Source organism: Ammodytes marinus (assembly GCF_949987685.1).
Source record: "Ammodytes marinus genome assembly, chromosome: 23".
NCBI lineage: Eukaryota > Metazoa > Chordata > Actinopteri > Uranoscopiformes > Ammodytidae > Ammodytes > Ammodytes marinus.
The window spans coordinates 6,576,956-6,603,719 of NC_137227.1; the positions used below are offsets into that span (position 1 = coordinate 6,576,956).

A 26,764-nucleotide genomic window follows, 5' to 3' on the forward strand; every position below is an offset into this window, starting at 1 on the left:
CACAGGGGCCTTACGTGTGGAGAAACCTGCCTCACCAGGGGATTTCAGGTGCTAACAGCTAACACTGCAAGATAATCCTTCCAGAGCAGGTATAGAGCCCATTATTGCTCTCAGCACAACCTAATGTGGGAATCATGGACTCAACCAGGTTTCACTATTAGGAGTTTAAAGCTGTAGTACGTAACTATGTAACAGGAATTTGTAGTCTCTCTATCGACTGCTCTGCCATGTCTGAATTATTATAGTTATCCAAAGCGTGTTTTTGTTTTGTTGCTAGTAGGCTAATTGATTTCTGATTTCGCATTACTTCCTGAATGCCTGCGTGATTCTGGCGTGAATGTAAGGGGTAGACAGTAACTCAAAAGTATTTAGAGAAAAAGTATATAGTCTAGTAGTCAGTAGTCTGTCAAATTTAAGTGTAATGGTTATTGTGGACAAAATGCCATTGAAAAAGAAAAACACTCTTTTAAAATGAAAATCTTACATAGTACAGCTTAAATGATATAATAGTCACACGTACAGTTTAAAGGTTATAATGGAGTCACAAAGAAAGTCCTATTCAAATATTTGCTTGATGGGACATCTTGGTTGCAGATTCTGCCACACTGCGGCCCAAATGTGATCAGGTTGAGATCTGCCCGCGTACTTTAAGCATTTAATCAAGGCCGCATATATTCCCTTAAAGTGAGCGGTGTAACAAATGAAGTGGCAGCTGCGTATATAGCCTATATATGCAGTATAGCCTTTTAAGCCTGAAGCAAACTGGATGTAACAACTCAACTCTACTGGTGTCAGAGCCGGGTCAGAGTTACGGCCCCCTTGTTAAACGCCTGCCAAACGCATCCTCAAGTCTCCTGGAGATAAAAGACACGTCCCTTTGACATTTTCAAAAATGCCATGTAGCCTGTGACAAGCTGTTAAAATAGCAGCAGCAAATCGCTCTTCCCTCGGCCTTATGTTCTGAAAAGCCTCCCCCCCTTTCAAAGGCAGCGCGAGAGTGACAAACCAGAGAGCGGTCTAGACATTTTCAGCATCTCCAACTTCAGAGCTTCTCCATGCTAATTTATCTGGGGGGGGGGGGAAGGGGGGTCATGCCGCTGAGTGTTTGCTTGAGTGCTTCACTGTGGGATTTGGTAAGATTCAACAGGGAGACAAGCCATTTGAATAATTGTTTTCAAATGTCTTTCTTAATATCAAGATCCCATTACTTTCTATTCCGCACTCTGATAAGCGCTGGGCACTGTTAACTGTGTGTGTGTGTGTGTGTGTGTGTGTGTGTGTGTGTGTGTGTGTGTGTGTGTGTGTGTGTGTGTGTGTGTGTGTGTGTGTGTGTGTGTGTGCTTGTCTAATGAAAGGCACTTATGCAAGGCCATGGAGACTCACTCAGTGTGCCACAGGAAATGGAAGCACAGAAACACAGAGAACGCAGCGCACTTGACGTGGATTGGCTCATTAACTGCACAAGTGGAAAGGCAGCACTCGTGGCCACCTTGGGATGAAGATAATGGCCGCCGCTGTCATCGGCGACAGCGCTATGGGTTTTGGTCCGACATCATGGCTCTTCCTGAAGGCAGAAGGGCCTACAGATGCACTTACAAATGACATTGACGGAGGGTTCAAAAAATAAAAGATGATTGTTGGGGGGGGAAAGCGGATTAGCATCTGACGAATGACTGGATAATGGGACTGGAACACTGAAAACCACAAAATGTATTATTCAAACATGTCAAACAGGGGTTGGGGACTGATATGGTTTGGCATATAAAGCAGTGCTGTGATGATCACTGCCGAATCAAGTGATTAGACATGATTCTTTCGATCAATGGAAAGTTACGGACTAGATATCATATGGTATAGCTTACATTGGTGTGTATAGAACATCTCAGTTCATAGTGAAAGAACAAACACAAGTTCAAGGAACAGTCTATGGATTGACTTGAATAAGGTTGTCATCGCCACAGCAGACAGGCACCAATGATCAACCTCTCTCTCATGCACACACACCCACTTCACTTTGTTGGGGCTGAGGTTTAAAATGAGTCCGGACCATCAGACAAAGCAGGAGCAATCACTACACCATTGGATTATCTATTACACTTTGTTCGGCTTTATTTTTTCCTCTATTTCCCTCCCTGTCGTCTTTCTACCTACTTTTCCTCTCCCAAGGGTGGGGACGTCGCTAGGCAACCCGCACAACACCAGCGCCGGCAGCTCTCCAACTTGGCTCTGGGCTCTGTGCGCCCCTGTGGTTTCAGACAATCAAATACATGAGTGTGCGCGCGTTGGTACAAGAGTGTTTGCCGGAAAAGGTGAAAGCTATGAATAGTTTCCATCTCATAAGCCGAAGCCAAAAGTCCCCTCAGCTTTCAAAAGCTGCCTCTTGACTGGAGTGCAGCCTCACCTTGCATTCATCAGGGATTTATCACACAGGGCATGGTTGAAATGCCTTAAAAGGGAAAGGACAAAAATGAATAAGAGAGAATGTGAACCTGTGAAGAGATATGCTTTTAATTTACTCCAGCTGACATTAAAACCACCACAGAGCCACTTGTTGTAGACACAGCCATCTAGCTAGAGTTAAGTGACATCATTGAGGCCTTCATGGTTCCTAATGCTTACTGGTTGAAATGTTAAGATTCCTCAAGTGTCTAAAGATACAAGGCTTAAGTGTTGGAGCATCCTATGCTCCTTCTGATCAACATGTAAAGAAATCCTACAGCAAAGCACACACCATCCATGGCAACATAAGCATTGAGCAAATCACTGCAATACATTATTAATGCGATTATACACACACACACACACAATGTGTTTTGCGTGGCCACGTCACCACTCACAGGTACAATTGTAATCGGGGGCACAATCTTTAGAAGAAAAAAAATAAATCAAGACATTGCTTGTTTTCCAAGTGCACCCACCACTGAAAAAATTATTTCACAGATTGTGATGAGGTTACAGTAATCAAGCTAGCTGCTTACAGAGAGAGTATACATTCGGACAATCAGAATGATCACCATGGCTTTACAAAAATATACATTTGTTGGGGCATGCACTGGGCGGCACAACACTATATAGTGTGTCCAATCGTTTAAAAAAAAGACGGTAAAAACAGGAGATCCCATCAGTTTACAAAAGCAAAGCTTGGGAACATATGGCACTTACTGTAACTATAGCAGTTTGGAGTCTCCAGGGCAGCATTACAGCCACATACACGTAAACAAACACTCCTAGAGATACAGCTCAGGTCGGCGGGGCCATCAGTAGACAGACACTGGGCCACTGTACACTGCAGTCAAGGCTCCAATTCAACCAAATGCATCCACATTCAGGATGTAGAGTCCCCCATAATAGTAAAATAACTCAACTAAAGCTTTAAAAAAATCCATAACATCATGTCTTGACTATTTAAAAATAAAATAATGAAAAAAGGTCTTCTCATCCATATGGGGCCTCAGTCCACTCATTATGCATCCCATATATCTTGTCTCAACCCGAGTATGGTTTGAAGGAAAACCTCCTTGGCAAATTGGCATTAAAACAATGAAGTCTTCACTCACGGAACCCTGAAAATCTGTCCTGTAACTGAGCTGAGGTTTTCTTTTATACTCTGCAAGTGAGCACTATGTCTGTAAGTGTTGCAGGTGATGTGTAAAAAAACAATGTGTCAATGTTCTAATGTTTAACTTGTGAAAAGCTTTTCAAACTCAGGACTTCACGTTGCTGACGGGGCAAAGACACTGTGACTGGCCCATCATTTGATTGATGCACACCACACATCCCCATAATAAATATCCCATGGTCAGAGTCAGTCAGTCAGTCAGAGTGAGCTTCAGGCCTGTGTGTGCTCCTGGCTGTCCTCTGCTGCAGGGCCCAGCGGTCCGGCCCACCACAGGGTCAGGTTGTTGTCTTGACGACTCTCCTGCTCCTTCAGCACAGCTTCACCTTCCTCTGCGTCAGAGGCAGAGTCTCCCCCGCTGTCTCCAGGCGACGGGAACTGCCTCTGCCCGCTGGATGTGGCCAATAACGGCATGAAAGGATGAATACTGTAGAAGAGAAGGATGGAGGAACAAGGAGAAAATGGAAGTAGTGTTGTAAATCATGATGAGATATTCACTGATTTTTTACAAAAAGTAATCTTATCATAACTGAACCCTAAACAGGAATTTGCTAGATTTAACAGTGGCGTTACACATCATCAGCTAATGGGAGGGGTTGGGTTATTATGCAATCCTACCTGATGCCGTTGGTGCAGTCCCAATGGGGCTGGATCTTGAGCTGAGGCTGCAGTAGCTCCTCGTTACCATCGGGGGGAGCTGTCAGGGTGTCCCATACTGACACCACTCCCTCTGTGTCACCACTCACCAGGTACCTGCCTGACCTATACACAAACACACAAACAAACATACAGTACACATTCAACATACGCTCACACACATACACACAGTGGAGCCCTTAGTCAAGTAAACTTACTGGTCCAGGTCAAAGTAGATTCGCTGGTTAGTGGCCACATTCCTCTTAAGGGAAAACACAACTTTGTCCGTCTCTCTCAGGTCCCAGCACAGGATTTCTGGATCCTACACACAAACACACAAGTCACCAGAGGGTTAGTTCTAGGGCTACAGAGCTGACTACTTTAAAAAAAGGTATCAGAGGTAATTATTCTCAAAACAAGTTCAAACACAAGATTTAGGCAGCTTGCTTTAAGCTTAAAAAAAATGGCCTGGAGGCATTTAGTCAAAATGAATGAATCTCTTGTTTACCTTTTGTAAACAGAAGAAATTCTCTTTGACCTTGTCTCGCTACATATTTATAAATACCACCTCAGCAAAGCAAAAATAAAACTTAAACTACATATTGAATAAACAAAAGGTATAAAAAAAGAAAAAGAAAAATCTCAGGTCTAAATAACTTACAGACAGCGATCAATTCCAATGGCACCTTTACATCCAGATCTTCCATTGTGATGCTTATTATGACTTGACATAGAAATACAGTGTGCAAACACAGCTGTACTCTTGACCCTGTTGCTACATTTTGGATGAATTAACTTGCAGAGTGACTTTGTAGACTCTGGAATGCTTTGATAGTGTGTATTCAATCTGAAGAGGGAGGCAGAAACTAAGAAGAATGAATGGAGGGCATTGAATCCCACACAGATGGATGGTTATGGAAATAGTCCAATTGAACATTGTTGACAATTTTTTGTGAAGTAAAACTAGGAAATGGCTCATCACAATGCTGGCTTCTTTCCTGTTATTCATACTAAAGTTATGGTGGTGTTTTTTTTCACATGTTTGTCTGTTAAGCAGTTTTGGAAAATGACTAGCCAATGATGACCAGTTAACTGAAATTCTAATAGGCTTGACAAACAGTGAATCATATTGAGTGCCATTTTACCTCATTATAATTATGACATGCTGACATCAAGACGGGAACTCAGCATATAAAGCTTGTATGTAAAATCTTGTATAATGCTTGTTCAAACCAATTTTCCAATGTAACAGAGCAAAGAGGGGGATTAGAGGGGCGACATACCACAGGTTGCACTGTGTGTGTGTGTGTGTGTGTGTGTGTGCGTTCATTCAAACTAAGCAGTATTATCACCTCGGGTCTCTGCATGTCTGTGTGTAGCGTGTGTGTGTGTGTGTGTCTGTGTACGTGCTTGTGCGTGTGTGCATGCGTGTTCATTCAAACTAAGCAGTATTATCACCTCTTGTCTTTTTATGTATGCATGTGCCTGTGTGTGTGTGTGTGTGTGTGTGTGTGTGTGTGTGTGTGTGTGTGTGTGTGTGTGTGTGTGTGTGTGTGTGTGTGTGTGTGTGTGTGTACTGACCTTGCGTCCGCCGGTGTACAGGTAGTTTCCGTCGGGGGAGAAGAGCAGATGGGTGAGGCCTCCATGGTGCCTGGTGGGCAGCAGGGCCAGCAGCTCTCCGTCTCTGCAGGAGTAAAGGCCGGCACAGCGCGAGTACGAGCCGCAGGCGTACACAGACTGACACGGGCTGAAGCCAAAGCACGAGATGATGCCACTTTGGCCCTGCTTCTTCACTGAAGTGGAAAGAAGAGAGAATGGCATTTGGCAAAGGCTTAAAAAAAAAAAAAAGAGAGTTCACTTCACACCACACTTCCAATGACTTCTACTTACAGTGGACTATTTTGGCAGGGTTTACAGAGCTGGTTACATCTCCAAAGGGGGATATATTTATCCACAGTGTACACAGAAACTCACATTTGGATGGACCGTTTATATTTTTTTGCGAAATATTTCTTCTTCTCACACTATAAAAAAAGGCTTGCAGCACGTTTTTGGCACAAGTAGCAGAACCTAATGGTTTGGCACAGTCCTAGCCATGCATCACATAACCTGCTTTATGAGATTAACCATACGTTTTCTGCATCATTTACGGTTATTAATTATCAAGCAGAACTTATGGAGCCAAACAGACTGGGAACCATAGACGGCAATTAACTACCAGAGGAAGATGTTGAGTTGCCAGATTTGCCGAGTTGAAGTTTACTTTGAAAAAGATAAGAAATCAGACCTTTTGCGTTTGTTATCAGGCTTGTTTGGATACATTCCACAATTAATGATGAAGCAATGACAAAAGATATGAATAGTCAAACCTTGAGTTGAAAAAAAATAAAAATCTTCCACTACAATACAGACAGTTTTCCCTTTTATTTTCTGTCAGAAGTCAATTCAAAACTCTTGTTGATGAGTTTTTCAAGGAGAATCAAGCAACTTCTTGCATAAAAAGACACTACTGACTTTACATGATCTGTAGTGCACACGCTACTGGGAAAACTAATGGACAATGATATTATTTTTAAGGCAATCCACTATTTAAACATGATATAAATCTACTTTGTCAGGTTCATCCATTCCCCCCACATGAGTCTATTCAAATCTAAAAACCTCATCTATCTTAAGACATTTACAAAGAACACCAAAGAGTCTGCCCTAAGAAATACTGAAAAAAATGTTTCAAGTAAATGTTGTAAAGTTATTGAAAAACTATAGAATACAGATCATATATCATCTTTGAAGAACCTGACCAAGTAGATTTGATCGTTTTAAAAGTAGTACTTTGCCTTGTAAATCATTACAATGTCTGCTAGTGTTCACTTTAGCTGAGCTCACTCCCACCAGGTGCATAGTTCTACAGTTTAAAGCAGAAATAATTGAAAACCTAGTGTACTCTCTGAATTCAAATAAATGAATTCCCGTAGGCTTGTAAACGTTTCCCCGTTTTCCATTTTTAAATGAAAAACCAAGAAGTTCTTTAGGCCCTACTTTTCACGTTTTCTTTGGGAAAATAGTGTGGAGCCCTATACACCATAGTACTGTTAAGTACATACCATTATAAGTAGTTAGTTAATCAGCTAAGTCACACCAAACCCCCATGATGCTTTGAGGGGGAAGCTGTGTGAGAGCAGGTGATGACTGACCTACAGTGGGCCTCTCCTCACAGTCTCTGCCGGGCCGGTCGGTGTAGAAGACCCTGACTGTTTTATCGAAGCCGCAGTACAGCTGTGTTCCATCGGGGGAGAAGCACAGGGAGTGGGCCGCCGTCAGCTCATCCAGGTGGTTGTAGGGCCGGAAACTGGCTCGCACCTCCCCGTAGAACGCATCCCACACGTGCACCGGGTTATCACGGCTACTGCTGGCTAGACTGAGAGAGAGAGGCCAGACAAATAGTGTTAAGATAAATGGGGAAAAGACTGAGAGACCAGAGGGAATAGAGAGCGAAAGATGGAAAATATGAATTATTGGGGAATAGATGATGGAGTCAATCTTTATTGTCCCCCAGAGGAGCAATTTTTTTTATTTTTTTTCACACAGGTAGCAATTAAGAAGAAGACTCATTTTAGAATTTAACCACATAGGAACCTATTCAGTGTGCAGTGAATGAACAATGTGTAACAATCATTTGTGTAACCAGTGAACAAATTAGCTCCGTCTCAGGGGATGACAATAAAAACATCCAAATGAAGATTCTTTTGAAATATACAATTATGTCTTAACAAAACCTGGTAGATTCATTTTCCTCAAGAGAAGACCAGAGCGCATTCCCATCGATTCAAATCAGGGGCCGAGAGACTTGAGCCGAGTCTTTTTAACTCTAATTACTGGGCGCTGGGCAAAACGGCGAAACATCACCGCGGCTCAATTAGACAAAAAAAGGAAATTAGCCGCGTAGCCCGTGTTCTGTGACGGCCCCTCTGAGCCGCGGGCTTTATTCCAGAGCAGGGAAATGCCCCAATTATAATGCTAGACTGCTGCTAGCTTGGAGCCATGCCTAGAAAAACGCAGTGCAAACTTAACCCAGCCATAACAGGGGGAAGCGTATTCCCTCTCTACAGGAGGGGGGGGGGGGGGGGCATCAAGAACATGCAGCTTTCTGGCAGACGGACAGTTCAAGGAGAGCGCTGGGGAGGTATGAGAGACTAAAATGGGGGAGATGTGAGGCAGATAGAAGGGAGACAGAACAGGGCGCTAGGATAAACAGGTTTGCTGTAAACGCGTTTAATAAATCACAACCGTCCGTAACCTTTTTATCTGGCTGCCTCGGCCATTTTAACAATTTACTGTGAGCCCTGTCCGACCACCTAGCTGTGCCTCGCGGGGAGCTCCTCTCTGATGTGCTGCAGAGATCTGAAGTTAAACCCCAAGAATATATGCTGTCATCTCCTACTGGCATGCTCATCTGTCAGGACAAGACAGGTCTTTGCACACAGCTCTCTGGAGTAGCTTATTGTCCACAGGAGTAGTTTGTTGTTCATTGGACTGTTCATACAGCTCTCATCTTTGGACATGCAGCTCCTGACCCCCCCCCCCCCCCTCCCACCCCCTCTTAAAGAGTGACGGCTGCCTGGTGTTAGGGTGGAGAGGTGCCAATACTGAGCCTTGATCAGAGGGCTCTGTCATAAAAGGGGTGGAGGCTGTAAGTTAACCATTGGATGATGGGAGCTGGGGGAAGGAGGTTTATATAGGCGGTGAAAGCTGTTGGCAACTTGACCTCAGCTCGTTAGCACGCCGCTACCGCTAGCTCTCTCACCACAGACTGTACACCATCGCCACGGTGACGGCTGGCTGGGCGTCACTGCTGTTTGCTCTGATTCACAGCGCACGCACAAACACACAGCGGTGATGTCATAAATTAGCACATTTAAAAAAAGAAAAGAAGCTTGCTACAGCACACACACACACAAAAAAGAGAGTAAGATGAAAAGAGAAGCCCCAAGTCGGGGAATAGTCAGGCCCTTTAGGTGTATAGTCTGAACTCAGGAGAACTGTTAGTGGGCTGAATCGTGCTGAAAAAAGCACGGCGGGCCTCAAAGCCACGAGCGGATTGCGACGAAAAGGCAACAGGCAGACAAGACCAAGGCCAGCTCTTCACTCATAATGAGAGACATCACAAAGCTTTTTACAGCTTGCCTCCACGCTGGCAGCAGGCTCACACAACCAGCGCAAATACAGCAGGGATCAAAGAATGAGTCACAAGCACACACAACAGACAGCATCTTCTATATTCGGATAGTCCATTAGACAGGCGCGCGTGTGCGTGCGTGCGCCTGTCACACACACACACACACACACACACACACACACACACACACACACACACACACACACACACACACACACACACACACACACACACACACACACACACACACACACACACACACACACACACACACACACACACACACACACACACACACACACACACACACACACACACACACACACACACACACACACACACACACACACACACACACACACACTTTACCATCCAAGATCTACATTAAAAACACCAATCACTGCATGGATAAACGACATGGTGTCTTTCTTTCTATGTATACATTTGTCACCATCTGGCAGGCTGACCTTCCCACTGAACTTTAAATGTCTCATCCATTCAGCTGTTAAGAGCTGAGGGGTTGAGGCTAGGGGCATGGTGGGCAAGGATCAAGCTCAAACTCACAAGCACGTGTCCGGGTCCAGAGAGTTCATCTTTGGGTACCAGCAGTAGTCGTAGATGGTGTCTCCCTCTGACATCCGCAGCACTGGACTCTGAAACATACAATATTGGCAAAAATTGGAATTAACGCATTGGGATCTGTATCTTGTTGCCTTTTCACTGAGAAAAAAATGAAATATCAAGACTCAAGAGCCAGTTGCAACATGTGAGAAAGAGAGCAATCAACGCTCAATTTTCTACTTGTTTCACAAACAGTTTGAAATCTCAGCAATGGAGGGGACGAATGGATTATGTATTATATTCAATTATTTTTGTTCAGTGATCCCAATCTACCAGCGCCGTAATACAATTAAGAGATTGAGCGGCCGACTGCTATTTCCCCAACACCTGAAAGACAGAATGCTTAATTTCCAACTGTTAAATCCTCAATAATGGGTTTTTCTAAAAAATGTGAGAAATATTTCTGTTTTTTCTGAGTGGTTTGTAACAACACACATGGAGCAGTCACGTTCAACAACAACAACATACTGATAGTCTTTGTATAAAAAGGTTATACAATGGATTGGTGACCTTTTCTTCACAGGAATCTCACAATTTATTTTGTGATATTTCGTGACCTTCCAATTCTAAGATGCTTTTTGTTCATTTTTGTATCCCCCCCCCCCCCACATGTCAGACCATAAATGATAAAAAGCTAAATGTGTTCCATGTGTTTCAAAACAATAAAACTGTGCACTAAAAATCACAGAATGGGCTTCAAAGGAGACGTTGGAATGCTTACACCAGTGGGGCACATTTGACCGATCCAACATCATCATTTGAATACAGCAGCGAGCTTTTTTTTCTATCCTCTCTACACAAACATTGAGGGAAATCCCCCGATGGTAGGATATATCTGTGTTCTCACCATCTCTGGCAGCAGGTCCCAGTTGTAGCTGTAGATCTCTGGAGGGATGTTGTAGACACGGAGCACATTGTCTGCGCTGTTGGTTAGGATACAGGAACCGTCAGGGGCCCTGGTTGAGGGAAAAGAAGGGAGGATGAGAAAGAGATGGTGGGTGTATAGTAAACTGGGAACAACACAGGCCGTTTGAAGTAAAGGTGCTCTTTATAGCAACATTTAAAAAGGTGCATTACGCAGTTTCGGGGGAAGGGGGATTTGTTTACATACACAGAGCCTGCAGTCAGTTCACAAAACGTATTTTCTCTACATGTAGTTCTTAGAATTGAATAATTCTATCATCGTAACTCAAAACTAAATTATTTTGAGGCACCTGGAATCAAACGCAAGACTGGAATATGTTTATAAACTAAATTGTGGGGCTATGCTGCTGTACTCAACAACAGTGAAACAGCAACTTTTCGGGAAGCTTTTATAACTTCAAACAGTGTTCCGGGGATCACTTCTCTGACACAACCAAAGTTACATAGTGCACCTTTAAGGATACATCTGATAATTGTACTGGATTTAGATATTGATTTAACCTGGCCATCAGATTATAAATTACTAGCAGCCTCACTTATTCCAAATGAACTGTCTACACTGGTGTTCCCCACTAAAGTCTGAGACTAACTAAAACACTGGGAATCATAATCCTGCTTTCATTTGCACTGAAAAGATCAAATTTTCTCAGTAATCCGGGACATTCTGAACCAGGGCACAACACGTACAAATGTTACGCTCTTATTTATTTACGATATAATTATACTAATGACTCACAAATTGGAGGATGAGCGCCTTCAACAAAATCTCATCCACACGGTGCATTATGTGTCCGTGCTATTTTTAGGAGAGCTTTACCATTTGCAGCCTTTGAGGTAATTCTCTGGAAGGCTGGAGTACTCGGTCCAGGCACCAGTCAGCATCTGGGGAGTCTGTGTGAAATCAAGACCTAGGCTGAAAGAAAGATAATAAAGACAAGGACACATCTTAATTTAAAAGGCATATAACCGTCGTTTTATCATTATAACATCACTTTTATAATATACAGTAATGAATGAGGTTTTTCTTCCCTCAGTGTTCCTTAACCCAGCTGTTCTGTTAATCCTAACCCTACATTTTACCATATATGACGTCACACATGGGGAAAATGTAGGGTTAGACAGTGAGAACATAAAACACTCTTTCTGCCTTTTCTCAGGCTAGGATGAACCGATTTCTAAAAGGTTTGCACAGTTATACTACATAGGATCTCAGAGTTCAATACACCTTCATATTTCCACCGGTGAAGTAGGTCTTTAATGAGTTTGGAAACACATCGCACAACAGACTGAAAGGAGGAATTTTTCCACTCGACACATTTTTGAGGGCATAAAGTTACCAAAATAAACGTAACCACATCGATGACTTGTGACTTGTATAATGCTGAAATGTTGTTTAATTAAGTTAACTGACCAAGCCTTGGGAAAAAAACTGCATGCAAATGTCTATGAACATTTCACTGGCAAAGACTGAGCTACTCCATTAAGACAAAGTGCCACCACTACTTGGAGTAGAGGATAGTTCATTTGCATTTGACACCTCTCCAGGTTAATCTATCATTTTTTTGCCATTGTGATGATGGATAGTCATCACAACTTAATCAGTTGATATGGTGCTTTCCGCTGCCACACTTTCAAATGACTGCTAATATCAAATACACAGAGGACGCAGGAGAACATCTGACATTAACAGGCATTTATTCATGTTGAATTAGCTGTGGCTGTGCAATTATCAATATTGGGATCCAATCAAGTTGCTACTACTAATTCCTTACAATTGCTTGCCCTGCTTTGGCTGAAGAAACTGGTAACAGTGCCAAGCTGTCTTGAATTCAGTGTTTTTTTTACATGTCATACTGCTTTGTAGACCCACAACACAACAGCATACATTTTCCTGTCTGTTTGAAAGTATGGTTGATAGCATTAATGTGAATATAACTAATCATTATAATTGTTTAAATCGTGTTTTGTCATCTGTGTGAAACCTGCTTAGGTTGGTTACTGCTTTGTTGGCACTTTGTAATGGCAGTTGATATTTCTATACAAATTAGATAACGGTCATGGGCTCTGTTACCTATTATTAATATAATGGACTATTTCCTTATAGAAAGCTGTTAAGTTATATTGATATTGCAGGAATGTCCCAGAATCTCAAATGATTGATTTCTGCCAATTTCTTTTAAGCATCAAATGAATGAAATTTACCCTGAAAATTATTTTATACGTTTCAGTGCATTCTAAAGATTGTTGAGGCCCAGTGGCAGCAAAGGGACTATAAATCATGTTGATCCCACTCTATGCTTCACTTGAATTAAGCATTCATTGGTCAGCTTTAAGTTTTGATGAATCCAAACTAAAGGTTTTTTGGCGTCACAATATAGAATATTGTTTAATGTTTTCATAACATTCATTCATAACATTGTCCTTACAACTTAGAAATATGCTTTCCTTTTCAGGTGCCCTCCCATGAGCACCATTTTTGCCACATTCTTTTCTTGCCGAGACATGAATCTTGACCTCAGTGACTTTGAGATATTCAGACTTGTTTTTAAAGGCATACTAGGTCATTCTGGAGAATGTTTGTTGAAAAATCACTCTCTACTGTCAAAATCAGTGAATATCTCCTCACAAACTCCACCCTGTCCATACTGTGCACACACTGAAAAAAAAATGGTGTTAATACAGAGCCTAGGCTTTGTAAACTAGTGTTTAAACAAAATGGAATATAAACTAAAATTAGACCGCTTTTTTACATTCCCTTTATATATATATACCAGTTTACAGAGCCTAGGCTGTGCATTCACTCAGATGGTTTTTGTTGTTAAATTGATCTGAAGCGCTCTCATAAACTAATGGGATGAGTGCCAGTAACATGTATTTCATGTGTTTTAAAAAGAGCAAGGCACAATAACCACTAACTACAATGTAAACTCATTGATGGCAATACACTGACTTGTAGTCAAGGGGATTCACAGACTATTTACTTTTTGTATTTTTAATATTGAGATTTTTGAATGAATATGCCAATTATGAGTTTTATTAGTTTACACAGAGTGCATTTGTCTACTTTAGTGACTTTGACTGGGATCGGACAACTTTATATGGATACATTTTGCATAAATGTAGGTCATTCTTCTTGGCACTGTAGGAGTTTAACACATTTCACATGCTTCACATTCATTCTCACCCCATAACACCCCTGCTTAAAATAGCTCACTGGACTGTGTCTCTATCCCTAGCTATGGGTGAGGTAAGTGCTTAAAAATAAACCTGACTTCTTCCTCCACTTACTGCTGTGCTTCACTGGGGCTGTCTGCAGATCCGTTACCGATTTGCTCCTCCTCTGCTTTGGCCTCTCCTTCTAAGGGGGCACTATTCTCTCCACCTCCATTTTGATGGCATTCTTCTTCTTCTCCTCCCCCTATGACAGGACCCTTTCCCCCTTCTCCACCTTCCTCCTCACATGGTGGTGGTGGCTCTCCAGTAACTAGAATCAAAGAGTAAATTAGCACAGGTTAAAGCTGTACTACGTAAGATTTTCATCAAGCTAAAGTTGTGTTTAGTTCCTATTGAAGTGAGGTAAAACAATGGTGTTTGAGGAGCACATGACCCACTGATAAAAGCTTGTGTATTTGCAGCTTTGCAGAATAATACGATCCGAGTGGCTGTGGTGACTTTCCCACACTAGAAATCACATGCAGAGCACCATTAGTAGGCAGGTGTTATGCCTGTCACTGCTGTAATGATTTCATCACACTTGAGTCAAACTGGTGAAACAACACACAGAGACAAAAGAAGTCAGTTCCACTAGGCCTACAGGTCCATAGAAAAAGCAAAGAGGCAAAACCTAAGAAAAGAAGCTAATGTGAGTGAGTGATGACGTCACACTGTTCGGTTTTGAAAGGAATTCTGGGAGATGAGGTCCAGAGCAATAACATCTTATCCGCAGGCCTAGAAACAACGTTAACTCAAATCTGGCAGATCACAACTTTAACTCATTAGATCTTCAAGCAAATCCAGAAAACATTATCACAAACAGACATCCAAACAGTGGAGTCAGCGATTCTGGAGAGTGCTTTTTGTCAAAATCAATGAAGGTGATTGGCTACCTGTGTGTACTGCGTGCTGATTTTTTATTTATTTTTTGTGATTTGGACAATAAGTATTCTCCAGGAGCGCTGACTGCACCTTTAACTTGAATGAAAGGTATTTTGCAGACAACTTACTTTGTTCTGTTGGTGCCGAGTCTTCCTGCAAGAAGGCTTCCTGTGCTGACGTTTCCCTTTGCGTTTCGAGGGGCTTTTCAACCAGCTTCAGCCCCTGCTCCTCCTCACTCATCCTGGACCGCTTAGCAGACGTCGGGGCCCCTTCCTCCAAGATGTCCCTTAATTCCAAGCTGTTACCTTCATGTAGAGGTGGCACCTGTTGAGGGGGCTCACTATCTGTCTCTGCGTCCTGTCCCGCGCCTGCTACACCTCCGCTCTCACCACCTCCAGCTGAGTCAGCCATCTCTATTTGTTTATCAATTGGTCTCTTTGTTGTCAGTCCTGTAAAAATGGCGTTCAATTGGCTTTTGGTGTCCAGTGTTTGGCTGTCAGACGTGGGTGAGGTAGGTGCAACTAGGATAGTGCTTCTTCCTGCAGTGGGGGTGTTTGAGTCTGCTGGGGGTCGAGGACATCACAGCACTACGCCCACTAGCCTACACACCAACAATGTAAAAAGATAGAAAATACGTAAAAATATGAGCATTATTGCAAAAGCCTAAACACGCCCATCAATTAAGAGAAGTAAAGGTAACTCATTTGGTTGGAGGAGGGTTTATGACTGACAGCAAGCTGCACATGCAAACACCTGTGGCTAGTCGTGCCAACAGCTCCGAACTAGCATTAATGCTCATTTAGTGGTAAACGAGGAATAAACTAAACCACCAACCCCTCACACGTTTTACCCAGTCCATTTTTTCTGCTGTTGTGTAAACTGATTGACGCATGCATACATTTCTTTAACCTTCGGTCCACAACAGAAAAAGCAATCACCTCACGTTAGCTCGTATTAGCATTAGCTCATGCTAGCAGTGTTATGCTATCCACCTGTGTTGTGGCTTTGCCTGGCCTGTGGTTCTGCTCGCAGTTTGGGACGAACACTTTATTCCTCGACGGTGTCAAAGTTCCGCCTGTAGCCGGAGAGCACGAATATTGCACGCAACTAATAGTCGTCCTTCTGCTTGGGAGTTTCTGTTCACCGGTTCATTGCGAGAAGTTGTAAACATTGGACGGCCATGTGTTTCAAACTATCGCGAGAGTTGCGACGGTGGCGGCGTACGAACTGCTCCTGGCTCATACAGCCTCATATAATTTATATACTAGTAGGAGTAGGACAGGACTATCTATCTGTATGCAAGTATATTATATTTATATAAAATAAAAAATATTAAAACCCCCTTAAGTGAATTTTATTTTAGTAGTTATTTTCTCTCTCTCACACACACATTAGTGGAGATACATTATGTAAGAGCAAAGGGGCTCCATGTAGTCTGTGCTAGGAGTTAAGGGTTCATAGTTTGCTCAAGGACACCTCCACAGTGGACAGCCGGTGAACTGGAATCTCTCGAGCTCCACACTGCAATCCGTCATACGTGCTGCTGGTTGTTAAAGGGTCAGCCTCCATGTCCCCAGCCAAGACCCTAAGGACTGAGTGACTGCTGTCCCAATGTTGTTCATTTCTCTCATCTTTTGCACTCACACAAAAAAATCCACTTCCAATTGAATGAAAAGAAATAAATACTGAGTCAGTCACTGCTGAATGCTATTTATTTAGTACTTATTTTGTTCTTCAAACAAACAAAAGCCAAACTATTTACACATCTTTCAGTTGTTCTTTTCCAAAACAGTTTCATTACATGTATGCTGTTATTTTAAACAACATACACAGACTCATTAAGCGAAGGAGCTGAGTTGACTAGAATAGGACTTTTATTTAATCTTTTGGGTCAATATTGTTGAAGCTACAGTTACCAGGGCTAAAACAAACCAGATGACCACTTTCATACCGTCTAAAGTGGATATACCGTGACAGGATATTTTTCTGAGGCTAGAGCCAAACACCCAGGGCTTTGACAACATAATATGGCAGTTTATCTATTCATAAAAGCATGCGTAGTGCAGTAAAAAATAAACTGCAAACTACCTCGGTTTAACCTTAAGACAGACTGACTGACCAACAACTTACACCACACAACGTCAGCTTTTAAAAATGTATTTTCTTTCAAGTAATTCACAAATAAGACTTGATACTATACTCGTATGGTTTAAGTCAATTTCTTTGGTTTGGCAACTGATTACAACATTTAACTTAATAACCATTTAGTATTACTTCAGTGTCATTTCAACAGTAAAGACATACTGGAGAAGTTAGCTACAGCAGTTAACTGTCCACAAAAACCTCAGATAAACCAGATGTACCAGTGTATTACAAGTCTAAGCTGATTATATTCAATTTATATCAGTTGCCATTTGGATTAAAAACTGCATATTGTTCGAGACATCAAGGATGGGACAACAACTACTGGTTGACTAAAAGCATGAATCTTTCAAATCCAATAAGACATAGAAATATGCAACAAGACACTATCCAACGTTTAAGCAAATGGAATTTCCTTTCAGATAACCACTGACTAGCGATGCCATGTCTATTCAGTGCCATCAGAGATGGTCAGCAGCACTACTTGGTGCACAGACAAAGCGGAGGCAATCTGGGCCAAGTTGTGACCCACCTCAAGGTTTAGTGTCACAATCCACAATTATTACAAATCATGCAAGCTTGCTCTTACAATAAGGCCATCATACAAGCCTGATTTCATATCTCAAAACTGTTAAAAGTACCTAGTAGCTTCCAAAAACATTTTAGTCCCACGGAGTGTAAAAAAAAATGAACCCAAAAGCCCATACTTGTATTTCGCTTCGAAGACCTGTCACTCTGGTTTTGTTTTCGCCTAGAACTGTAAACCCAACAATAATGACCACACAGCCACAGTCTTTGCTTTAAGCCAATCCTCTGCATACCCACCTGTCAGATCAGCTCCACACTGTACAGATTTCAGCCCTTTATGCCTGCACCTTCAGCAATAATCTAAACAGGAAATCTGAACAAATCCACTCTTAATTTTAAGGAAACCAAAAGGGCAACAAAAGCCAACGACCCAAAAAAAAAAAAAAAAAAAAATGCTGATTGATTAATCAGAGACAGCTTGATGCTCGCCTCTGTAGCTAACCAGGAACATTGATGGTGATACATGTATCAGGTTAATACAGATTGTTCCATTAGCCTTCCTTTCTGTCTGACTTTAGGGGACAGTCAACAAGGGGACTTCCAACTTAAATTTGTCATTTTTAGAGAACATTTTCAGTTAGCTGTTCAGGACTGAACTATACAATTTAAGGCATGTTGAACAGAGAAATAAAGCAAAATCCACTATGAGAGGAAACAAAATCAAAACACAAACTTTTACATTATTTACAAGCTCAGCGTTTATACTGCTGGGCGTTGATGCTTGTGTGTGTGTGTGTGTCTTTGTGTGTGTGATTTGACATTGAGCCGTGTTGTGTGTGCAGACATGTTTCCAGAGGAGAGCTGCTGTAACTTGAATGTGTGTTACTTTTGCTGGGCGTGTGCATGTAGTGTCTGCATCTCCTCTGGACTGTAGAATCTATGTGACATGTAGCTACGTGTTTTTGTGTTTTGTCATGTTTCAAAGTCTTTTTTTTTTCTTCTTCTGTACAATTCGTTCAGTTCTTCCAGTTTCCACAGCTGCACGGATTTATGGCGGCTTATATGTAATCCGGCCACGTCCACCCAAATCCAACCCCGACGGGTCGAAAAACCTCCATGCCACCGCCTGAGAGTATCAGGGCCAATGACATCTGGGCAAAACGTGCCTCTTTTATCCTTTTCCTTGCCGGAGAGGGCCTGTTCAAAATCCCCCCAAACCGAACCGCTTCCAACACAGATGGGATCCACGGGCGATAAACCTGTATCATCTGGTAACTGTCCAACTGATAATGCCAATGGCCTGCCCGGTCCGCCGTCCGAGACAGAAAAGTTTCTTTAGGGTTTTAAGTTCAAAAGGACAAGGTATAGGGGTTGAACTGGTTTGTGGGTTGGCTGTAGATTAGATCCTCCTTGCAGAGGGCAGCAAATAAAGCACAGCCAGACTCCTGTGTGAAGACAAGACAGAGAGAGAGAGCACAAAACCCATTATCACTCCACTCTCAGAACATTCCTGGTAGAAACGAGTGCTACAAGATTAAACATCTCTTTACGATCCGCTACCTGTCCGTACTGTGTGTAAGCTGAAAAAGAATAGGTGGTGTTTATACACAGCCTAGGCTCTTTAAATGCTTGGTATGTACACAAAGGGGGCCCACCGTAGCTGGCAACATAACGGTTTACATAGTCTAGGCTGTGTATTGACACCGAATTATTTTCAGCGCGCACACACACACACACACACACACACACACACACACACACACACACACACACACACACACACACACACACAGTACGGACAGGTAGTGGACCTTGAGGAGATATTCACAGATTTGTGACAACAAGCGTTCTCCAGAATCGCTGACTCCACATTTAATCAAGAGAATTAATAAAAATCTAATCATAACTACACAGCGCTAATTAGAAGAAAAAAAAGCAAGATTATCTTACCAACGCCAAGGATTTTTCCTCCTGCATTCACTCCACAGCTCTCAAAGCAGTCATCAGGTTGGGAGACGAAGAGCTCTTCAACCGTGTGTCTGCCTCTTCACTGCTCACGTTGATCAAACACTCGTGGTGGGGGCTCTTTGTAGCGGCTGCAACATCCATTTTTGATAAGTAACTATCATTCAGTCATGGAGCCACTGCAGCCCGACCATGTCCCTGTGGTTTTCCCTTCCAATCCCCGATTCTTTCAGGGTTACTGGCAAACTTGGGGAAACTCACAGCGAGCCTATCTCAAACTATATTCAAAAAAATAAAATAAAAAGATTGGTTTTCTTGAAGAACATTCACTCCGTATAAGCAATGTCTCATGAATTTTCCTTCATCCGTTTGCATTTTTCTCTCTTTTTCTTTCTACTCCGAAAGGTAATACAAAAATATGGTTATATACAGGAGGTGGGAGAAGACGTGCTTCCCGAGTCTCTTTGTTTCAGTTTTTGGGAATATCTTTTTTCAGTGACTTTGTCAAAGTCGTAGCGATCCTCCTGTTGAAATTGTGCTCCCATCCCCGAAATGGTACCTCACAGCTTGAATGAACAAAAGTGCATAGGTGAGTTGGTGAGGGCAGGGTGTGAGTGCTTTGTGAGGGTTTGAGGTGAGGACAAGTGCACTAACCAGGTGTACTCACATTGTCCTCTCAGTTCCCCTCTAGGGTTCTGCACTCCTTTTCTCCAATAAACAAACAGAGCCCATTCCTTGATTTTTCACACATCCGCTCCGTGGTTGATCAAGTGTCAGGCTACACGACACAGACACACAAGGTCCAGTTAGAGGATCTTGTCCATGTTGTGGTGACGCCTGCAACTCTTCCTCAAGCCAACACCACTCAATGTCCATATGGCAGAAGCGCACTTGCAAACCCCACCCGTTTTAATGTGGGAACAAAAACAAAAACAAAATGTAAAGGAAAACAAAAAAAAACTGCACCCACAGATATCCATGTGGTTTGTAAACAACCAAAGCTCCAGTATGGAATAGAAAGAGTCCTTTCTTTTTTTAAATTCTTAGTCACTACTTGTATGACCAGGATTGTAGAGGCAGTGTGTTCAACTGTATATCCATCCCAAGTTATTTTTTTCTTCTTCTCCATTGTGTAAAAAAAAAGAAAAAAAAGTCCTTACTAAACTCTTTGAAGCTTTTTTGTATGTTTCCATTTTTGAAATCTTCAGAGGAAAAAAAAAAGAATATCTGGTATCAGCACGGGTTTCTTGTCATTTTTTTGGAATACATTCAATATTTTCTTAAGAAAGAAATAATACACACTTCACATGGCGATAATGAAACAGAAATGAAAAACAAATTAAGGAAAAAAAAAATTAACACACAACAAAAATAGCAGCCCCAAGTGCTCATTATCTTAGTTCAAATACTTTTTAAACTTTGTATATAATGTATATATTCATATATATTTTTCATTAAAAAAAGAAAACTCGTCATTATCAAATTGCAACAACGAATAAGTAACACAATATGCTAACATTTCATGCACCGTTCTGTGCACTTGCACATTAAGATGCTGTATTTTTTTTTTCAGAGTCAGAAACTCGACACCTTTCATTCACAAGTTCGAGAGCTGACAAAAGGCAACGTGATCACATCCCAGGAAAACAGACTGGACTAACCTTCCGATGGATCACCCCTAGACTCAACTAGAAATATTTACGATATAAACTTACATACTTTACATACACTGTGCTGAGCACTGACACACGTCACACTCGCTCTCAAAAAAGAGTTAATGTCATAATGGCCACGCACCCTATCCAAGTTCTTAGGCACAAATGTGCATTCATACACATACAAAAAAAGCACATGTATTCAAAATGAGTACCTGTAGTCTTAACTCATTTCTATGAACAGTAAATGAACATGCATACTGAAAACACACACACACACACACAGTCTCATTCTGATGCACACACAGTAATGTCCCTCATGATTTGCACTGTCTGCTAGTCCTCACAGGTCTAGAGACAGCTCCCCATGCGGAGAAGCTAAGGGAAATAAACTAGTTGTGGTCATCATGTGATGAGCGCAAAAGCTAACATTTACAAATGTATGCATTTCTATTTTGTCTATCTGGGGATGAAGAGCTGGTGAGAGAAAGGATGTGTTGTGCAATTGCCCTCTCTCTCTCTCTCTCATTCAATCATTCACTCTCTGAAAACACACAGACCAAGTCCCTGTTTGGAGAAGGGAAACACACGCGCGCTCTCTAAACATGAGAATACAAAATTACCATTTGAACAAAAAAAGACAAAAATGGCCTCTTATGTTTCATACATCTTGGTAAGCAACAAAAGAAAAAAAAGAAACATTGTGCAGAGTATATCACTGACACAAACCATCCATCACACAGCAGTCATTCTCACAGTCATTCCTCTTACATTCACAAAAATATTCACTTCTATAACTAACCCCATTTGTATGATTTTTTTTTTGTTGTTTTTGTTATTTCTTTTTTAGGCAAGTGCAAATCTTCAAGTTTTTTTAATAATCCATTTTTTCAATAGCTTTACTTTTTATATAAACGTAAAAAAAAATGCTAAACAAGAGAAATATCAACAGTGTTTGTCTTTCGAGAAAGGATTTGCTCTCTGATAAGGTTTCAACTAAAAGGTCCCCCTGACTTTGAAAACCTAACAGCCCGATCATTCACCCCACAGACTGTTCACCGCCCCCACCCCACCCTTCCAGTTCTGATGCACACGCACACAGATCATGTGTATGCGCACTGATTCCCAACACACACTCACTCATTCACACACTCACACGGAGAGAAAAAAAAAACTATTCAAATCCCATCTCAATAAAGTGCATTAGTTCAGTATAAGGTGCTTAATCTTTTGAGTGCCAGAGGATACCCATCTTCCTTTTAACCCCTAACCCCCCCCCCACCCCCATTCTCCCCTGCTCAAGTGATCAACTGGTGCAGCAGGGAGCCCTTTATTCTCTTGCTAGAGGGAAGGAAAGAGTGGGAGGCGCACATCCAGGCGCCTCCACCCTGCACCTCCCCTCATGCTCTTGCGCTCCCTTCCTAACCCCCGCCCCAAAGCCTCCCCCCCCCCCATTGGTTCCCCCAGCAGTGCACATTCGTCATCAGGTTTTTGTCTGATTAAAAGACAGAAGGCCTCAGGTAGCTATTGCTGCTGCGCTGCCGCATCACATCAGTAATCCTCCACCATCTCCATCTCATTCAGGCTCAGACACTCGCCCGCGTTGTGGAATGAGTACCCTGCAGGGAGGACAGAGAGAGAGAGAGAGAGAGAGAGCCCAGTCAGATCAGGGAAGGATAATGGAGCTGGATTAGACAGTGACAAAAGATGCGACATGATTCACAAGAACCACTGTCCTGGAAAGGATAACCTCTGTACTCTACATTGTAAGAAGCAGCTAACCCATCACAAGCCATGAATATTGCAGTCATGTTTGTTCATGTACTGTTCTTGAATAATGAAAAGGTAGTAATAGTAGATAGTGGTCACATGTAAACCTAGTAGGACAAGTACATATACTTTATATATATTTTTCTTGTTGTTTGTGTTTATCCTTTCAGGTCATACAAGGAAATAACATATCTTGGCCTCTTTGTAACTGATCATTTGAATGGCGACAGAGATGTATACAGGCAGTGCTGTAAAATGTGATGTTATTTAGAGTTTTCTGTAATCCTATGTACACAGCTCATTTGTGGTGGAGCTGCAGTAAAAGTAGCATGTGAAAGGCTCATTGTGGCGTATAGTGATGCAATGAGGGTGCTGCTTCAGGTCCCCAGATGGCCTAGTGCCACGCAATTGTCTTAGTGCTCTTGTGTTCCTACATGCCAGGCACTACTAAGGCAATTCATTATACATGCATGCATCTTTTGGATGAGTCAGAAAATAGCATCATTGAGGCTCTAGCAAGTCCTAGGAAGAACTGCTTTCAATACTCATCTGGACTATGAAAACAGCCATTCTTAAAATGGCTGATGTATTGTTTATTGTATATGTATTTCTTTACATTTTATGTATTGCTATCGTCCTATTTGAGAGTCTGAAATAAAGATGGTCCCTCCCTGTGTTAATGGACTCAACAGTTTAGAGAAACATAAATAAACTTCAGACGTGAGCCTATCCTACGAGCACATCCTACTCTCCACCTGGAGAGGGGGCAAACAAGTTATTAGGAAGCAGCAATACTTTCCACTGTTGCTTCAAAAAACAATTATTCCATGTGGATAAATTATTTTTCATTTTGTCTTGTCTATTAACTGTGTACTTGATGCATGTGTTGACAGGTAGCGTTTTCTATATTCCCAATACTAACCCAGGGTCAAGCTAATAACACATTCTGACTATTGATAGATACATGAAGACAAAAGAATGTGAAATGCTAGTGGGGGCACTCACCTAAGATGCTGGGGTCAGAGTGCAGCATCATGGGCTGTTTCTTCTTCATCTTTCCTCCCTGGTTGTCATAGAGAGCAGCCTTGCTCATGTGGTTGGCTTGAAACATGGACTGCAGGGTGCTTGGATTCATTCCTCGCATTGCGTCCTAAAGAGAAAAGGAAGAAAAAGGGAAGGAACAATTATAACCAGGAATGTTCTCAATGGCCCCACCAAGTATTTGTCTAATCACCTAAATGTCATCTATTTGCATTTTCATTTTCAATCCAGACTCTTTAGATGGATGAATGTTTTTTTTTTTTAACAACCGTCAGTTACTGCTCCTACTTTACTGAAAAAAAAACTGATTGCTAACTTATTTTAGTTTTTGACTGATTACACTGATGTTGTTTTATTGGAATCCTTGAACTTTAGGAGGACCTTTTGTCTCCATGAATGATTCATTACATTAATTAGGGGGCCAAGCCCGAGCAGGAGCTGGGACCGCGTTTTGCACAGCAACGCGGTTCCCAAGCCCTGCGGGGCAGGGAACCCTATTGTTTTTGTAAGGATTATTATTATTAGGGGGCCAAGCCCGAGCAGGAGCTGGGACCGCGTTTTGCACAGCAACGCGGTTCCAAAGCCCTGCGGGGCAGGGAACCCTATTGTTTTAGTGGCGATTTTTTTTATTATTATTATTATACTTACCCTCCTGAAAGTGTGTCCACAGCCTAAACCGTAAAGGGTGCAGACATGCCAATTGCATGACTAGATCCAGGTCCGTCCGGACTACGCAGACAACAAAATTCAGACATGCCGGCCACTAGGTGGCGCTACACCAAAGAAAACGCGTTCGGGGCCATAACTCCCACACCGAACGTCCCACAGTCAAAAACTTTATATCCACAGATGCACTGGAGTCAGCTGCATCATTTGGCATAGGCCACGCCCATTTGCGATATTATAGATTTTTCGCAAAATCGCGAAAACTGCAAAACATATTTTTCGCTACTCCTCCCACAATTTTTGGACAATCGACACCAAACATTGCACAGAACATCTACCGACCCACACGGAAAGAAATCATACGAAAGAATTTTGATCCGACCATGGATAACGAAACGGTAGCGTTTTAAATATTTGTTGATTAGCTACGTTTTACGAAAAAATTCATAAATCCAAAATCATAAGTCGGATCAAGTCCAAATTTTAGACATATGTTGGGGCTACCCTTAATTGCGTTCAATAAAAAAATTGGACATTTTCGCCATAAGGGGGCGCCATAAATTAGGAAATTTTATATCTCCTAATTGGCCAGAGGAATTTTCTTAAAACTCACGGTAAAACATCAAGGGGCAAACACGAGTCTATAGAAAAAATATGGCCAAGAAATAGTAATGTTTAAGGGACTTTTTAATAAAATTAGATTTTTTTTTTTCCGTCAAAGAAAAAAGGCGGGAATGTTAGCATGTCCATTGACATTACATTGTGCAATTAGCTCCGGCGGCCATTTTGTCAAGGCTGACAATCTACTTTTGCTCATAACTCGCCAACCACACATCGCACATTAAAAAACTTGACATGCACTTGTTCTGTGAATTGAGCTGCATCGTTCCACCGTGGCAGTTTCGCCAAATTCATCCGTAAACAGCGATACCTATACAACTCCCGCACCGAACATCCCACGGTCAAAAACTTTACATCCACGGATTCCGCGAAGTGAGCGGCAGGCGCGGCGCTTGACGACGAGTTGCGTCGGAGGCTTGGCCCCCGGTAAAAACTGCTTGCAGTTCTAGTTATTAGGGGGCCAAGCCCGAGTAGGGCTGGGACCGCGTTTTGCAGAGCAACGCGGTTCCCAAGCCCTGCGGGGCAGGGAACCCTATTGTTCTTGTAGGGATTATTATTATTATTATTTTTCTCCGCGTAAAAGTGGTGCTGCAGCCCAAACCGTAAAGGTTTGGGACATGCCACTTCCAGGACATATCCACGTCCGTACCCCGTACGCAGACAAAAAAATTCAGACATCCCAGCCACTAGGTGGCGCTACAACAAAGGAAAAGGCGTTTTGGGCTATAACTTCCGCACCGAAAGTCTGACAGTCAAAAACTTTATATCCACAGATGCCCACAAGTCAGCTGCATCTTTTGAGATAGGCCACGCCCATTTGCGTATATATACATTTATTGCTACATCGCAAAAACTGTGTCAGTCACCAAAACATACTCCTCCTACAGTTTTCTCACGATTTGGACGAAACCAAAAGCATTATGCTCTCCCGACTCCCACGAGCAAAGGAAGGTCAAATGATTTTTCTACGACCATCGGAAGACCAAACGGTAGCGCTTTAAAGATTCGCGAAAATTCCTTTAAAAAAAAGGGGGGGGGGATTTTCTTGAAACTGAAGGGAGACTATCATGGGGCATACCTGAGCCTATGGCAAAAATATGGGCAAGAAATTCAGATGTGGGCCGGACTTATTAAAAAAAAGAGTTTTTCAATTTTTTTGCCTGTTTTCGCCATTTTCTAAGTCTTTAGGCGGGAAAATGGGAAAATTCAAAAAAGTGTCTTTACAATGGAGAGGTTGACAATTTGATTTTGCTATAACTCCCCAACCGAACATCGCACATTCAAAAACTTGACATCCACTTGTTCGGT

The 26,764-nt window shown here is 42.1% G+C and overlaps 2 protein-coding genes and 1 long non-coding RNA gene across 13 annotated transcripts in view; all 3 read right to left on the bottom strand.

Moving 5' to 3' along the window:
- Nucleotides 1–2,513: 2,513 nt before the first annotated feature.
- wrap53 (WD repeat containing, antisense to TP53) lies at nt 2,514–16,229 on the bottom strand. Of its 2 annotated transcripts, none has more exons than XM_080051792.1 (11): nt 16,061–16,229; nt 15,197–15,669; nt 14,262–14,457; nt 11,791–11,886; nt 10,897–11,005; nt 9,993–10,081; nt 7,447–7,670; nt 5,834–6,045; nt 4,471–4,574; nt 4,235–4,378; nt 2,514–4,043 (listed from the first exon to the last, which is right to left on the bottom strand). In XM_080051792.1, the coding sequence occupies exons 2-11, from the start codon at nt 15,477–15,479 to the stop codon at nt 3,830–3,832; spliced, it is 1,671 nt and encodes a 556-aa protein (XP_079907918.1). In that variant the 5' UTR covers nt 15,480–15,669; nt 16,061–16,229; the 3' UTR covers nt 2,514–3,829. The 2 variants fall into 2 exon arrangements, with proteins under 2 accessions (XP_079907918.1, XP_079907919.1); XM_080051793.1 differs by having other exon boundaries at nt 16,007–16,229.
- A 533-nt stretch (nt 16,230–16,762) lies between these two features.
- On the bottom strand, nt 16,763–22,398 carry LOC307269396. Its single transcript, XR_013845502.1, has 2 exons — nt 19,689–22,398; nt 16,763–19,183 (listed from the first exon to the last, which is right to left on the bottom strand). It is a non-coding gene; the product is annotated as an uncharacterized lncRNA (long non-coding RNA).
- Nucleotides 22,399–22,831: 433 nt separating this feature from the next.
- gigyf1a (GRB10 interacting GYF protein 1a) overlaps nt 22,832–26,764 on the bottom strand; it is a 30,642-nt gene continuing 26,709 nt past the window's right edge. For all 10 annotated transcript variants that reach the window (XM_080052305.1, XM_080052313.1, XM_080052312.1 and 7 more), the window contains 2 exons: nt 24,134–24,278; nt 22,832–22,977 (listed from right to left, as the gene is read on the bottom strand). In XM_080052305.1, the coding sequence (XP_079908431.1) occupies nt 22,910–22,977; nt 24,134–24,278 (213 nt within the window). In that variant the 3' untranslated portion in view covers nt 22,832–22,909. The remainder of the gene's footprint in view (nt 22,978–24,133; nt 24,279–26,764) is intronic.